Source organism: Notothenia coriiceps, unplaced genomic scaffold (genome assembly GCF_000735185.1).
Source record: "Notothenia coriiceps isolate Sejong01 unplaced genomic scaffold, NC01 NC01_scaffold00018253, whole genome shotgun sequence".
Taxonomy (NCBI): Eukaryota; Metazoa; Chordata; class Actinopteri; order Perciformes; family Nototheniidae; genus Notothenia; species Notothenia coriiceps.
Genome location: NW_011350954.1, coordinates 25,325 through 41,350, shown reverse-complemented (window position 1 = coordinate 41,350; position 16,026 = coordinate 25,325). Strand labels below are relative to the sequence as shown.

Below are 16,026 nucleotides of genomic sequence, written 5' to 3'. Positions count from 1 at the left end.
AAATCGTCGTTACTGCATGCAATCCAGGCCATTAGTTCACTTGATAAAAAAATCTGTGCTCCTGTGCCCCGTCGGCGGCAAAAAACAGAATGTTTGTAGGCCTTTCAGGCCTATAATCACTTAAAGAAACCAATACGAAGTTCGCGTGGCCACAGTATGAGCGATCGTCCCCTGTGTTGAGAGAATCTCTCTCTCTATCGGTGCCCGCGTCCTCTCCAAGGAGACGTGCGCTTCCAGCGTCTCGTTCGATGCAATATCCACAAAAGCTTTACCTTTCAGTTCTTCCCGTTGCCCATTTGATCCTCTCAGTTTGGATGTTCTGTCATCACCTCAGCTCAACCTTGACAAGACTGAACCTGCCTTTTCCTTCCGGAAAAGATTGCTCCCACTCTTGACCTAACAATCAACATCGGCCCCCGGGGGGGCCCCGTCGATCGTTTCCGGCGACTCCAGACTGCAAGCGAATCTTGGGTGTGGAACCCTAGAGTAACAAACTGTCCTCACTGAACACGTGCTACAACCCGCTGCGCAGATACACGCCTTTACAACATCAGGCAGGATACGTCCCCATCTGACCAGAAGCCACGCAGGTTCTGGCTCCAGGTCTCGTCATCTCACGCCTAGACTACTGGCCAACTCCCCTCCTGGCCTGGTCTGCCTGCATGCCATCCGACCTCTGCCAGCCTCATCCAGATGCAGCGGCTCGTCTGGTCTTCAACCCTTCCTAATTCTCCCGACACCACCCCAGCTCCTCGCGGCTTCCTTCACTGGCCTTCCAGTAACTGCTAGAATCCACTTCAAGACACTGGTACTTGCGTACCATGCAGTGAATGGATCTGGCCCTTCCTAAATCCAGGACATGGTTAAACTGTACACCCCAGCACGTGCACTCCGCTCTGCATCAGCCAAACGGCTCGCTGCACCCGCACTGCGAGGGGGACCCAAGTTCCCATCAGCAAAAACACGTGGGTTTGCTATCCTGGCTCCAAAATGGTGGAATGAGCTCCCCATTGAACATCAGGACAGCAGAAAGCTTACACATCTTCCGGCGCAGACTGAAAACTCATCTCTTTAGACTCCACTTCGAGCGATAGAATTACTAACAAAGCACTTATATACTAATAAAGGACTGGCTTATCTAAAGCCAGTTGAGTAGCACTTTGTAGAAACTTGATGTACTTATATGATTCTGTTTTCTTCAGGTTTGTATCTTGTTGGTCGAACGCACTTATTGTAAGTCGCTTTGGATAAAAGCCTCAGCTAAATGTAATGTAATGTAACATAGATATACATGCTGAGAAAACCTAACTGAATACCCGCATTCACCACACACACGCTTCCTCCTCCCGTGAGAACCACACCTGGCATCCCGGTGACGCGCCCACTAAAAAGCCTCTGGGCGCGCCGCGACAGGTGAATATGCAAATGAGGCTTGCAGAACCACACCCTCAAACCTTACATAAAAGTGGACATTTACCAACTGTAGTTGCGAGGATAATACACATGTATCATAGATTTCATTTCATTTTCAATCTAAACCACATGCCTTAACCTTTTCCCCTGCCACTACAGTTTATAAGAAACACTTTGATCAATCTGCGACTGTCACACCGCTTTGGTTTTAGTTCTTCTTCTTCTTCTGATCTTCTACTTGTTTTCTCTTCACAGGCTGTGTCAGCCATATCTGAGATCCCCAGAGATATCCCCATCCACCTGGAGCTGGCCAGCATGACGGACAAAGACTACATGAACAGCATCATGCAGGAGGTACATGTCCGGAAACTGTCATGGTGCATGTAGTGAACTTCCCCGAGAGGATTAGTGGGTTCATAATCCAAGTTCTGTATTTCTTTCACAGACATAACATAAATAGGACATACATGGAGATGCTTACATAACTGCACCTGTTACACATCAGGGTTAATCATTCATGCCGTCCCTGGACACCAAAAGGACATACCATTTCTTGATGCTATCGATGTTCATATTGTGCAACCATTATCAACATATTACATTATCACTCCCCCTCATCAACAAAATGATCACACAATACCTGAACCATTATGATAGTTAAAAAGATCTGTATTTTTAATTCATGTTTTTCTGTGTTTCCCGTTAGCAGGTTATGCCCATTGTCAGCTCCATCGGGCTGAACGAGCAGGAGCTGCTCTTCCTCTCTCAGGCTGGAGAGGGGCCTCATGCTGAGATGGTAGCCTGGCAAGGGATCCCAGACGTGGGGCGGGTCAGCGACATCCTGCTGTGGATCCTGGAGCAGCACGGCCGCATCGAGCCATCCTCCGAGGCGGACCTGACTCGCATTCACTTCCACACGCTGGCCTACCACATCCTGGCCACGGTGGACGGGTACTGGGGGAACCAGGCGTCCGCGGTGATGGCCGGAGCGCGTGTCGCCAGCACTCAGGCGTGTGGCCTCCAGGCTGTGGACCCCAGCAAGGTGGAGCTGAAAGCCCCGCTGGAGTTTCACAGCTCACACGCTGAGCCCCGAGAGCAGCTGTCCCTGATCCCAGAGCAGCCGGTCACCGTGTGGCGGAGAGGAAACGTCACCTTCCACCTGACGGCCGTGCTGGTGTGCCGACAGCCTCTGAGGACAGTCGGGCTCGGGGACGCCATCTCAGCAGAGGGACTCGTTTACTCCGAGTTCGAGACCCAGCAGCCCTTCTGAGGTTTGCTTCAATCTGACACTCCTTGAAGTCTGAGATTGTTAGGTCGGAGTTTCTAAGGTTGTTCAGGCTTCTGTTTCCTGAACCAGTGTCTTCCTCTCTGGAGCTGCACTGAGTTTAAGGATGTGATCGATGGTGATAGATTTAAATCCTGCCTGATGACTCGTCCAGCCAGCTCTCCTCTGTTCCTCCTCCTCCTCCTCCACTCCTCCTGCAAACACAGAAAGTGAGGCGGCGCTTCACAGAAGTGTCTGGGCTGCGAGGCGACCTGACTCTATGCATCGGCCGCGACTCAAAGCCATGTTCACAAACTCCAAAGAGTTCTGTTAGCTCACCTAATTTACTCTGACCTGCATATCTTAGGTATGCTGTGCCTTTAGACAAATATGAGTTTAAGAAGTTATAATAATACCATATTCATATTTCAGAGCCACTTCAAACTTAGCATCACATCAGCTGCCCTTCTGACACACACATATAAATAATTCTGTTTGACTGGAAACTGATGAGCGTCTTACTATATCGTAGAATCTAGGTGGAAATCTTGATGTTCTGTGTTTCTTCAACTCAATGGGTGACTTACTTGCGTGTAATTAATGTTTAGACTGTTAAGACATACTTGACCTTTTTGTTATTTGTCACTAAAAAGATAAATACTAGTCTTCTCAGTTGTTTTAAGATGTTAAAGTTTCTCAACTCTGCATAGTAACAGTTATTATAATCTCTGGTGCTTTCACACTTCTGATGCATTGTCCATATATGATCAAATAATGAGATTCTACACTATAAAATGCAAGTGTGGTTTTGAAGGGGATCCTTCTTTATGCAGTAAAGCTCAGTTTACAATGAGATGCACCGGATGATTCATTGAAAAGGTTCTGATGGCGATTAAACACAGATAATGGTGAAATTAAATTCCAAAATGAGCTGTGCACCATTATGTTATCCTGGTTACTGTACTTCTTTGTATATTTGTTTACTGTTTTTTTTTGTACAGGGTCATTCTGTCAGTTGTTACCTTCTCTCACTTGTAAAATGTGACTGTAACACGATTGGCTGGAAAATCTTACTGTTACATAAAGCAAGAAGAGCTTCTGGCCTATCGGTACATTATGCTGTTTCATGGGTTGTTTGGTTGTTTTTTTTAGCTTACTTGGGAACGGCTGCTTCATGTTAGTATACATTGCATAGCCGTAAGAACAATGTATTTGTATACCTCACATGGCCGTTGAAGGCATGCAATAATGGAGTCTTAATGCAAACGTACAGCAACAAGAAGAAGGATGGCTTTTTGTTGAACAGAGTTGATTATTTGCACTAGTACGAAGGGGCAGGAGTGCCTGCAGAGGTGAATGTAACCTGTACTCTGAACCCCACCCCCTTTAGTTTTAGCAAGTACAATCTTTTCATCTTAACTCATTTCATAATTTGTGTCTCATGTTTTAACAATTGTAACTGTCATCATGTTTCATTTTCATGTGGTTTGTCATTAAAATATATATGGAGAGTAATGGCCTCTTTGTGGTGATGTAGGTTACTGTGCAAGTCAATGCCAAGATGAACTTCACATTAGTGCTTATTATTGGTTAAAGTCTTACATGGATGTCATGCAAGTTCAATAGTTTTGTAAATACATAAAAACATATACAAAAAAGATTCAAATGTGCTAATCTGGAAATGTGGTGAGACTGGATTCTGTATGGACACTAGAGGGTTTTATTGTGCATATTGTTTAATAAAGTTAACTTAAGGTGACAGGGTACATACAATGAAAGTAATATTGTTCTGTTGGGCCAGCTGCTCCTTGTTTTTCCACCAGGGCCTCAACTAGGGTTATCATGTCCCTGAGATTACCACCTAACTCTAACCCTAACCCCATAACAGGCTCGTTTTAATCAAACATCTTTAAAATGTTCATCGCTAAGAAATGTTTCATAATTTCTTTTTGACAGAAAGATCCATTCAAATGGCATGTACTTACCAATGCAAAATAAATAAATGCATATGAAAAGCATAATGCATACACTGTATTATAAAAACGTGTATACATCAATGTTAAACAACAAAAGTGAACCCGATTTGATTGAGTTTATGTGAGTATATTAAAGAACATAGTCAAATTCTTAAACCTTTAAATACAAAAAAAGTGATAAAACAATTTGTATGATTACAGAAGAATACAATTGATCTTGTTTTATTTGGTATTATTGTAGTGAATCACTTAGCTTTACATATCATTACAATTCAGTTATCAGGATTCCTTTATTTGTCCCGAAGTGGGGACATTTAGGTATTATTTCAGCATAAAAATAGTGCAGATAAAGTAAAAAGAATAGACTTACATATTAAATTAAAAAGTAGGCACATATTATTAATAATAAAAAACACAATAGGTCAAAACAAATAACAGATAAGTACACCATGATAACAAAAAACTAAGTAGCAGTATATATTTGTTTTAAGTGACCGTGCACAAATATAGAAGTAGCCTTTAATATTACAGATTTTAGATGGATTGAAAGAAAAATAAAGTGTGTACTTTACAAAGTTTTATATTTTATATTTGAATTCAATGTTGAGGAATGCTGGGAAATATGTCAGAGCGCTGTAACGCGTATGCATCTGATTGGCTCAAACGCCAAATACATGAACCAATCAGAGGCCTGTGCGTCGGCTCGCTGTGTCTGAAGTCCCGCCCCCGCTGCGGTCGTGGAGGAAGCGCAGCCGGAGCAGCAGCGGCCGTCCGGCAGAGTCTCCACCCCGGATACCGCTCTCCTTACCCCGACTCATATAAAGGTAGCAAGACTTACAGGGCCGTCCTCGGGCTGCTTTTTTTCTCGTTGATGGTTAGACTCTGCGAGAGAAGGATGAAGTTCCTTGTGGCCATTACGATCATTGTGGGATCCCTGATTTTCCTCGCTTTCCCCAATGGCTCATCTGCGGACGAGAAGAAGAAAGGCCCCAAAGTAACGGCGAAGGTAGGTGTTAGCATGTTAGCCCGCTAGCTCGACTGCTAGCTTGATAATGTAGAGAAATCAAAGCTGTTCCTCATTGGCAACCATTTCATGCTAACAGCTAGCTGCATTCTGTTAAGCCACGTCACAGAAAAGTTAGCCTCCAACGGCTCCTCCTTGTCTTGTGTAGCTAACAGGCGGCTAATATGAGGCTAATTGTAATGCAAAACCTAATTTACAATCGTATACAATGGCATAAAACCAGGTTAGCATACAGCAAAAGAGTGGAAAAGGACATTCCTTTAATCCTGGCTAATCTAAATGGAGCTAGCCGTCGTAGCTAGCATCTTGGCCTAACTGTTGGTTTTCCAAATGCACCAATATTAATGTCCTACATCCATTTAGGCAGTTACCGTTTCAGCCTGTACCTATTGATTATTCCCCTGTAGCTAGCCCTCTGTGTCTCAGAGAGATGTTATTGTGTCTGGGTTCAGCAGGTTTGTCCACGTCTGCAGTTATAAGGAAGCTTTGCAATGTGCACACTATTTTGTTTGACATTTACATCAGTGCATCAAACAATGACTCGTATTCACATGCAAGCTACTATTGTGGAGAAAGACTGGCAAGCCTAAATTACATTTTCTTTATTAATGCATACCTCTTAAAAGCGGCCTTGCTTGTTTTCTGAACTGCAGGTGAAGAGTTAGTGAGTTAGAATACAACTAATTATTACTTCTGCAAGATAAAGTAGGTTTTTCTGAAACTTTAATTCAAAAGTAGTATTTTTTTTTGCAAGTTCTTTTATGATGGGGAAAACGGAACTGAAGTGAAAAACACAATCGTTTCGTTGATCTTATGTCACATTATAACCGTGCCATATCCCGGAGAAACTTGCTTTAAATAATGAATATCTCTTTAAAACACTTTTGGCTGCAGGCAGATGCCTCAACAAAGGAAAAGTAGATAACAGTGGCCATGAATAGAATCACATGGAGTCAATCTCATTAACATGTGACCATGGGGTGTAAAATAACTTTATGTTTTGACTATGTTTCTAGGTGTTCTTTGACATGAAAGTTGGAGATGAAGAAGTTGGAAGAATTGTCATTGGAGTTTTTGGGAAAACTGTTCCCAAAACAGCAGACAACTTCATCGCTTTGGCCACAGGAGAGGTGAGAGCATCTAAGTTTATGTGTTCCCAAAGTGTGACACTCTTGGACTCCCCAGCTTCACTACTGACTGCAAATTAAATGGGGGAACAATTCAAGCAATCATCCTTCTTCTTTTTACACAGTAGTGTGACACAGAAAGGGTCTTGGGGTATAATTTGCAATGTTTACTTGTTTCCCTCTAAGTCAACATCCTTCTTTACTTTCCCAAACCGTGAACCCCCATGTCCTGGAGAAACACTTTGAACAAATAATTTCACTCATTCATGTCAAATACTGGCAGCAGCAGGTAGCCCTTTTTGTAAGTTTTGTTTAACTTAACATTGTGTTTGTTCTAATTAAACAGAAAGGATTCGGTTACAAAGGCAGCAAATTCCATCGAGTCATCAAGGAGTTTATGATCCAGGGTGGAGACTTCACCAAAGGAGACGGCACTGGAGGTAAGATGGCCACCGACACTGGCATTTAGGTCAGGATTTAGATGGTGTCTCTACAAGATCCCACTCGTCAAATATGCTGTCCTGGACATTTAGGACTCGAGGCATTTTACACATTTTTCTTGGTGTCTCATGACCTTTTAGAAAAAAGACATTCCACGCGGCAAACTTTCTCGCAACTTTTTTGTTTCGATGAAATCCTGAGTTTTATTCTTTTACTAATTGGGAAATGCATGGTATTATTTAAAACTTAAAAAGCTCATCGTTGTGCCAAGAGGTATTTCACAATTAGTTGTTGCCCTTTTGTGACCACATGTGTCGGGGTTATTTGACATTTTGGCAGATGCTCTTATTCAGAATGGCCCAGTGTTGTGAGTAATAAAATGTCATCAGATAAAGTAGAGATAAACATTTGACAGCAATCCAAATGACATGTGAATATGTGTACAGAGAGGGAATGTTTGCAGAACGACAAGATGCTAAACATGTTTTGTTTTTTTCTTTAATTCTAGGCAAGAGCATCTATGGGGACCGTTTCCCCGATGAGAACTTCAAGCTGAAGCACTACGCCGCCGGCTGGCTCAGCATGGCCAACGCTGGCAAAGACACTAACGGCTCTCAGTTCTTCATCACCACCATCATGACGCCGTGGCTGGACGGCAAACACGTCGTCTTTGGAAAAATCCTGGAGGGCATGGTGAGTCAGTGGAGAAAACAAGCAGTCAGTTGTTGAGTAAACTTTGAAAGGTTGCAGAAAGTTTCCATCAACTGGTTTGGAGCCAATCAACTTGTATTAAGCTTAGAAGGCTTGCATGGCTGTAGTTCAAGAGGTTTGCTTTAGTTGGCTAACCCATTTACAAGAGAGGAATTTTGAAGGTAACATTTGTAATCATTGCTGTGGGAGTGAAGGGATTCTGTAAACTTTATATTTTGCAGTTGCACTTGGAACACTTTAAATAGGGATGTTTGTGACACTACCTTGAAAGCACTTTGAGTTTTATCTTAACATCCGATAAACCCTGGACCGCTTTTATAATTGCATATTCATCATGCAGTAGCAGAAGGTGCAAAGGGAAACAGAATTGCATCGGAATGATCGTGTCATCTAAATCGGAGACTGTACTCTGCTTCAATTTGGTCGTGAACATTCCCAGATGTCAGGGTTTACTGTTCCTGTTTGTCATTTGTTTATTTTTAACAAAATAACTGCACAATCTGTCTGGAAAATCTCCAGTGTCTCCTCCTATACTCAAAGGCTTTGATATACCTGTGGCTCAGACTTGAATGGAGAACATAAATGTCTTGTAAATATTCAAACTGAAGGGGAAATGCAAGCAGGAATGTAAAGTTTGCGTCACATGTGATATTTTTTTTTTAATTAAATATCTCAATATAGATATCAGAAAGCCAACTGGTGAAAAGCAACAACGTTAATTTACTAAAATAATATATCTTTGAGGTACTTGTGCTGTATTTAAATTTAAACTGTGCAAATTAACATAAACACCTGATGATTGCACAGTAAATATAACAACATGTAACAGATTTAAATTGCCCCCATAGTAAAACAAAGTTAAATAAGATCCATCATGCTACAAGATACTAATTATGCTTGTGCACAAATGCTGCAGTAATAATAAACCAACACAACCCATGTATAGCCCTGAATGGGACCCTTCTGCATCATGAAATGTTTTTGATTACGTACATTTTACTAACGTGTAAATGTATTCCATAACAGTGAGATTAACAAGGGTGCTTTGGATACTAGAGGCAGCCATTACAGGCTAATCAACAATTAAACTATTGTATATAAACTGATATTACTGTACAAATCTGTGCATTCTAAGGAAAAGCTACCAATAATTATCACCATGCTACTTTATGGTTCCCTGATGTCAACTTTGGTCTATTTGATTAACTATTTTGACTGTGCTGAATCAATCTAATCTATTTGTATTTTGTTTAATTCCTCCAGGATGTGGTGAAGAAGATCGAGGCCACGAAGACAGACGGCCGGGATAAGCCTCTTAAAGATGTCATGATCCACGATTGTGGCGTTATTGAGGTGGAGAAGCCCTTCGCTATTGCCAAGGAGTAGAGCACTGCTGAGGGAGAACAGGACTGGGTGCGGGTGGGGGGGAAATTGTGCGGGCCACCATGTTTTATTACCACAACAGCCCTGTGGTCCTGCGGAAGGGGATTCTGGGAGATTCTGTGTCAGTGGCTGCTGTCTTAAAGCACCGGAGGAACATCGAGCAATCATGACGCCACTTTGGGTCCATCTACCAACGAGCATTCCAAGGTGCAACCAACCGTTCGTTGTTGTTTTTGTAAAAAAATGAAATCTAAAATAAAGGTTTCAATTTTTGTTAAAATACCGAGTGGATTTCTTTACTCCTCCAGGTATCACTCAGATTCACATTTGGCTGTACTTGTGAACATGTGTTATTACTGCTGTTATACCTTGCTGTGTTTAAACAGAAAATGTGGATTGTGCACCTTTTTTAAATTCTCAAATCACACATTGTTTACATCCATACACACTTCATGACAATTCTTGTTATGAACCCTAGGGGGCGCTGTTTGATGTATTATCATATGCTTCGATTAATCATACATCATTCAGCATACATCTCTACAAGGAGAAAGCAAAGTCATTTAGGGCATTTATTAAAAATTGCCAATTATCTTTTACTCTATTCATTTTGATGTTAACATGTTTTTGTAAGACTCGGTTACAAGTAACAGTTATTCAACCAAGACTTTCAGGTTTAAAGTATATCAGTAAAATGTATTAAAGCTCTTATTGGGCAGAATGTTCCCTTTCATAAAGTAATATTGTTATAAACTATTCTGATAATATACATTCCTGCAAACCTATTAACTTGACACAAAAAGTGAGGAAATGTGTGTTTGGTAGATGATTTCTATGTTGTAACCATGCTTTTTGGCAATACATCTTATACTGTTGGAAAGCCTGTTTTCTTACCTTTCCAATGGTGCCACATTTGTGAGGAACAAGCATTTGTGGGTTGAGCAGCAGAGCTGAGTATGTGGGGTGCGCCCATGAAAAATGTGACAAATCTCTGCCAATGCCAAACAGCTTTTTTTGCTGCTGACTCTAGTTTGGTGTGGTTTGGTGGATTTGATGAATAAAGACATATTGGCAACAATTTATTTATGAACAATGTATTAATTTAACAAGCAGCCTCAGTAGCATGTGGAAGAACCAAACAGCCACAGCAGCCTCTCCTCCTCATGCTGTCACCAGCATTTGTCCCAAGTCAGCCAACGTGGTTGTGTTGGTCACTCTGACAGCAGGGCCAAGCTCATCCCAAAATGGGGTTCAATGGGGTTGAGGTCAGGACTCCTGACAGGCCATCCTCTCCACTCCTACTCTATCGGTGCAGCAATCAGCAAAGCGTTCTCTGCGTCTCCTCCACACTGTGACCCTACGATCCATGTGCCGTAGGCAGAAACTGGACTCAACGCTGAACATAATATTCCTCCTCATGTTGAGGTTCCAGTGCAAGTTGGCCTGACAGTGAAGGGCAGTCATGGCAGCCGTAAGATACCGGAGACTGGCTGCTGTTTGGCATTGGCAGAGGAGATTTGTCACATTTTTCATGGGCGCAACCCTCATACTCAGCTCTGCTGCTCATCCCACAAATGCTTGTTCCTCACAAATGTGGTACCATTGGAAAGGTAAGTAAACAGGCTTTCCAACGGTACACGATTTATTGCCAAGAAGTATTGTTACAACATCAGGGTGTCCGCGGGGTCTTAAAAAGGTCTTAAAAGGTATTACATTTGACTTCAGGATTCCTGCATATACCCTGAACATAGAAATCATCTACCAAACACAAATGTCCTTACTGTTTGTGTTAATATAGGTTTGCAGGAATGTATATTATCAGAATACTATAATACTTTAGAGGTGAGTAGCATTTTAATATTGCTGCTGGTGGAGTACATTACACTACGTCAAATACTGTATGTTAATACAGCATGGTGTCATATGTTGCAAACTATATTTAAGAGTAGTAGAAAGTGCAATATTTGTCTCTGAAATGTAGTGTAGTAAAAGTACCTCAAGAGTGTACAGCCGTTGAGTTGAGTACTTCTTTCATCACTGCTTAAAACTAAAACATTCATCTATAAACTTTATGATTTAAATATGTTAATGTCATTCTTATTTTGCAGAGTGACTCTCTCACACACCAGTGGCACCTCTGCACTTAGCGTCACTTTTACAGATGACTTTAGTGTGTGTGTGTGTGTGTGTGTGCGTGCGTGCGTGCGTGCGTGCGTGTGTGTGTGTGACCTGCAGAGGGCTCCCTCACACAGGAGGCCCCAGCTCGCTGCAGGACAGAGGCAGTCTGTCTTGTTCCGTTTCACTGCAGCAGGACAGTGTGATTAGTTGTCATTACAGTAAATAAAAATAGAAGTTAATCACCTACCTGTTATTGTCCAATCTTTCTGATGCTCGTGGGAAAACCACTCCCATCTGGAGCTTCAGAAGAATTGTAAACATCTGTAAGGTGTGTTCTGCCTCACTGCATGTTGTTTATGAGTCACAATTGGCAGCAGATTATTCATTATCACGCCCGTTCACCTGTTTTGCAATAATACAAGGACATATCAAATCAAGTTTTATTTATAAAACACATTTAAAAGCGATTTTTGGTCGAGCCAAAGTGCTGTACAGTGCATGTAATAAAAACACATTACTACAATCACAATAAAAGACAATAACTTACAACAGGGAAAAGTCAGGAGTCGTCCTACCAGAGTAAAGTGTATATGAGTGCCTTTAAGTGGAGTCCTGAGGGAATACATTATAAAAATAGACGTGCATTTGGAGCTCTCTCACCAATAATATTTACAATGTCTTACAGCCTCCTTCTTGTATGCCCCAAACAATGATTCATATTAATGGCATATGAAGTAATGTCTTCTCATGAAGTCATTTTTAGAAGCAGTGTCAGAGCCAGAGGCCATGGGAACAGCAGGTCCCAGATCAGCATTCCCAAACATGACTGAAGTCTAGTTTCATTTCTCGAGGCGGATAAGTGAATCCCTCCTCAGCACGTTTTTTTTTTTAGTTGCACATGTTGCTCTGAAAAATTTGAATGTGAAATGCATATGAAAATTTTACATCATTCACCTTAAAATGACTTCCATATAGAAAAACAACATTAGATTACGGAAAATGGTGGAGATGATTATTATGCTCCAGCCTCAGCGGTCAGAAACTAAAATATAAAATAGCCCTCTTTAAAATCATACAGAAGTTCAGTTTGTGACACGATTTAAAAACTATTTTGTGTGCTTTTGTGAAGGAATGGAGGAAAAATGTTAAATAGAACAACATAATAGAGGGTTACATTTTTAATAAATGTTCATAAGATGCAATTCTCATCTTGTTAAATGTCCATATCATTGTAAATGCTTACACTGACAGGCTCTGACTGAAAGAGTGATCAGAGACTGTGACGCAGGGATTTTCAATGTACTGGAAAAGGCGTTCCTTAACTGGACATTCTGAAAAAAAGCTTTGATACACGTCCAAATCTTGTGCTAGACTCATTTACCTGTGCGAACACACCCTTGTGGTTTCCTTATCACACACAGCCCTTAGCTACCCTTACATTACATAACATTGCATTTAGCTGACGCTTTTATCCAAAGCGACTTACAATAAGTGCGTTCGACCAACAAAATACAACCTTGAAGAAAACAGAATCATATCAGTGCATCAGGTTTCATAGAGCCAAAACATTTCAAGTGCTACTCAACTGGCTTTAGATAAGCCAGTCCTTTGTTAGTATATAAGTGCTTTGTTAATGTTGCATGTTAACTATGTATGGTATATCTTTTATCGTATATTTCCCTTTGTCAATGAAGGAATGTGGACAGTCTTCCTGCTCTTACTGTAACTTATTTAGGGTTGCCCTTCTTCTGCATTGGGGCCTGTCTGATCACATGCTACTGAGAAAAGTGCTCGAGGCTATTTCTCACTGCTTGTTACGAGGGCTGTCAGTCGTCTGCATGCTAACTTTAGTCTAAGCTAAAGTGCAAAGAGATGCACTCGACAAATGGAGCCCATTACCAGGAATTTGGTATGTTTGTTTGGAACAAATATAAGAAACCAGTCAAACGTGAGTCTAGTCAAGTCTATATAGGGCTATTTATAAAATAAAGATTGTTGACAGGCTAAGATCCTTTAATACTGCAGGTACACACCCTGGGAAAGTCCATCTTTATTTTAAGATGTAGTTACATAATTAAAGAGGAGTGTGTGAACAGTATAATCAGAGCATCATTTGGAAATATTATCCCACCATAATCTTGAATGATATGACCGGCGTTGGCTCTGATGAGTGATGTAACTTGTTATTGAGCCTCAAAGGGTTTACAACTTCAAATTCCTCAATAGAATAGTTTGTAATGCAAGTTCAAACTGATTAATTGAGGGGGGAAATGCCTATTGATCCAGCCAAGATAAAAATACGTTTTTTGACGAGATACATAAATTGTGTTTTTACCCGGCTGTCCTTGTTTTGCCCAGATTCACTCAGGCGTCCCGTGACTCAACAGAAGGAAAATATGGAAAGAATTCCCTGGAGTAGGCACAACCGTGGTCTTGCTTAAACCCTCTGTTGTTCGGTTTGGCCTTGTTTGTGGCGATTGGGGATTGTCCGGTGAAACAGTGTTATTCTTCACTTACTGGCTTTGCTTGAAAAGCCGGACATATCTGGCATAGCTTCCTGCAAGAGGCTTTGTGACCGAGATTAAAAGAACACTGGAGAGAATCACAACACCAAGCGTGGAGGTTTTCTGTCACACTGGAGGACTGAATGTCCACATCCTGCCCTCCTGCCAGGGACCAGCGCACCATATTTTCTCTGAAAGTCTGAATATAGATGATAAATAACAGGCGCATCTGCTTTGATTTAATATCTGGAATACCCCCTTAGAATATAATGTTGTATTGGATGAGAAGATGAATTATTGCACGGCCAAGAATCGGCCTTGAGAAAGTAAGCAGACCCCTTCTTCTGTTTTGTTGGCAAAGCTGTAAAAATCAGTTTTATTAAAGTAACAATGGGTCAATTGACTACAAACCCACTAAACATAACGGTTCTCTTAGCTTTAGACTGAGAGTCCTTAAGCATATAGCGTTAGCCACATGAAATAAAGAACACTCTGACTTAGCATTGCACTCTTTTAAAAACAGTCTACCCCAGGCCGTCCCTGGCCAACATGAGGCCCCACGCAAAGTTATATGATGAGGCCCTCTGTTTCTGTTCCTTGTGACACTCTTGTTCTTACATAACCCTCAAGGCATCTCTAAAGACGACAGTGTCAAAGAGTTTGAGGAATTGGGTGTGTTATGCTAACGTAGCAGTTAGCCTGCCGCAGATATAAGAAGTCAGCTACAAAGGTCTAGTAAAGTACCTTCTTTCTAACTCGACACATCCAGATTTTCATTTACCTATCTCTCTATCTGCACTGACGGTTCCCCTGTAAAGGCCCTAACTGTTTAACGATGTTTTCAGCTGTAGTTTTTTGCAAAACGTTCTGAACTGTACACTACTCGCTCTAAATCCAACAGCAGACAGAAATGTCATTATGGACTTACATGTAGCCTATTGTATGGCCTCAAATAAGTTTCATATTTTACTAATGTTTTAAACAGGTTTGCAGGGTTCAAGTTCATATTGTTCAAAGTCAAAGTCAAAGTCAGCTTTATTGTCAAAATGTGTATACAGAAATCTTGAGAGACCGTTTCCCGCAGTCCCACAGTGTGACACATAAAACAAGATACAAAAAGGTCTAGATAAACGGGGTATACTACAACTAAGTAATAGTATTAATAAGTGCTGGTAAATAATATATTTAAAAACACAGTCCACAGAACATGAAATGAAATTAATGCAAGTATCTTTTGTGAAAAATGTTCAAAGTAGGCTACAGTTTCAGAGCAGTAGCAGCGGAGATGGGTAGACATTGGCTGAGGTTCTCCGGGACACAGAGACTCCCGTGTTCTCTTTTATTGTGTATTGAACGATGAAATGTGAATCTTAATCATGTTCACTCTGGTTCCTTTTATCCTCTTTCTCACACTCTTTGTAGCAGAGGCCTACATGGAGAAGTGCCGCAGAGATAGTTGTACTTCTGGAAGTTTCCATCCTCTGAAGAAGAAGTCATAAAGGGGCGCTTCATTTGCTCAGTTACGGTGTTGGTTTAAAATTCCTGATGGAGTTCACTGTGCTCCTGGGGTCCTTTTTGATACTTTTGTAATTTATATGTAAATGCCTGTATCCAAATCAATCGTCAGATGTGTGAGTTGTCTTGACTTCATGGATTGGCAATAGATCATTGATTGTTAGTTATGTTTTTTGTGAGAGACAGCAAGCGCATTTCGTGGCATCTGCAGGCAGTGGCAAGTACTTCCGGCATCTGCCACAGAGGCCGCTACTCCGTGGTATCTGTGGCAAGTATATGCCAGAGATGCCACAACTTGCCGTGGCATTTGCGCATGCTGAACGGGAGTTGCCACAAGATGCCAGAGATAAGAGAAGGTTTACGGTAGCTGCCACTCGCCTTCCGTGGCAAATGCTGATATTTAAACCCGTATTTATCGCGTAAAATGTCGCTGTTTTGCNGTGGCAGATGCCGGAAGTACTTGCCACTGCCTGCAGATGCCACGAAATGAGCCAGGCCCTACTGTTTTTTGTCCGTTGGAGACAATAATAAAAAAATGTCGAATATTTCC

The 16,026-nt window shown here is 41.5% G+C and overlaps 2 protein-coding genes across 2 annotated transcripts in view; both read left to right on the top strand.

Annotated features, from left to right (window-relative positions):
* Positions 1–3,876, top strand: part of LOC104950977 (ADP-dependent glucokinase-like) — a 17,402-nt gene extending 13,526 nt beyond the window's left edge. The window contains exons 2-3 of the mRNA XM_010777601.1: positions 1,669–1,767; positions 2,120–3,876. Coding sequence (XP_010775903.1) covers positions 1,669–1,767; positions 2,120–2,683 — 663 coding nt within the window. The 3' untranslated portion in view covers positions 2,684–3,876. The remainder of the gene's footprint in view (positions 1–1,668; positions 1,768–2,119) is intronic.
* Positions 3,877–5,397: 1,521 nt separating this feature from the next.
* ppib (peptidylprolyl isomerase B (cyclophilin B)) lies at positions 5,398–9,619 on the top strand. The gene is made up of 5 exons (XM_010777592.1): positions 5,398–5,659; positions 6,694–6,807; positions 7,151–7,244; positions 7,754–7,938; positions 9,220–9,619. Exons 1-5 carry the CDS (start codon positions 5,525–5,527, stop codon positions 9,340–9,342), a joined length of 651 nt encoding a protein of 216 aa, XP_010775894.1. The 5' UTR covers positions 5,398–5,524; the 3' UTR covers positions 9,343–9,619.
* The last annotated feature ends 6,407 nt before the right edge of the window (positions 9,620–16,026 follow it).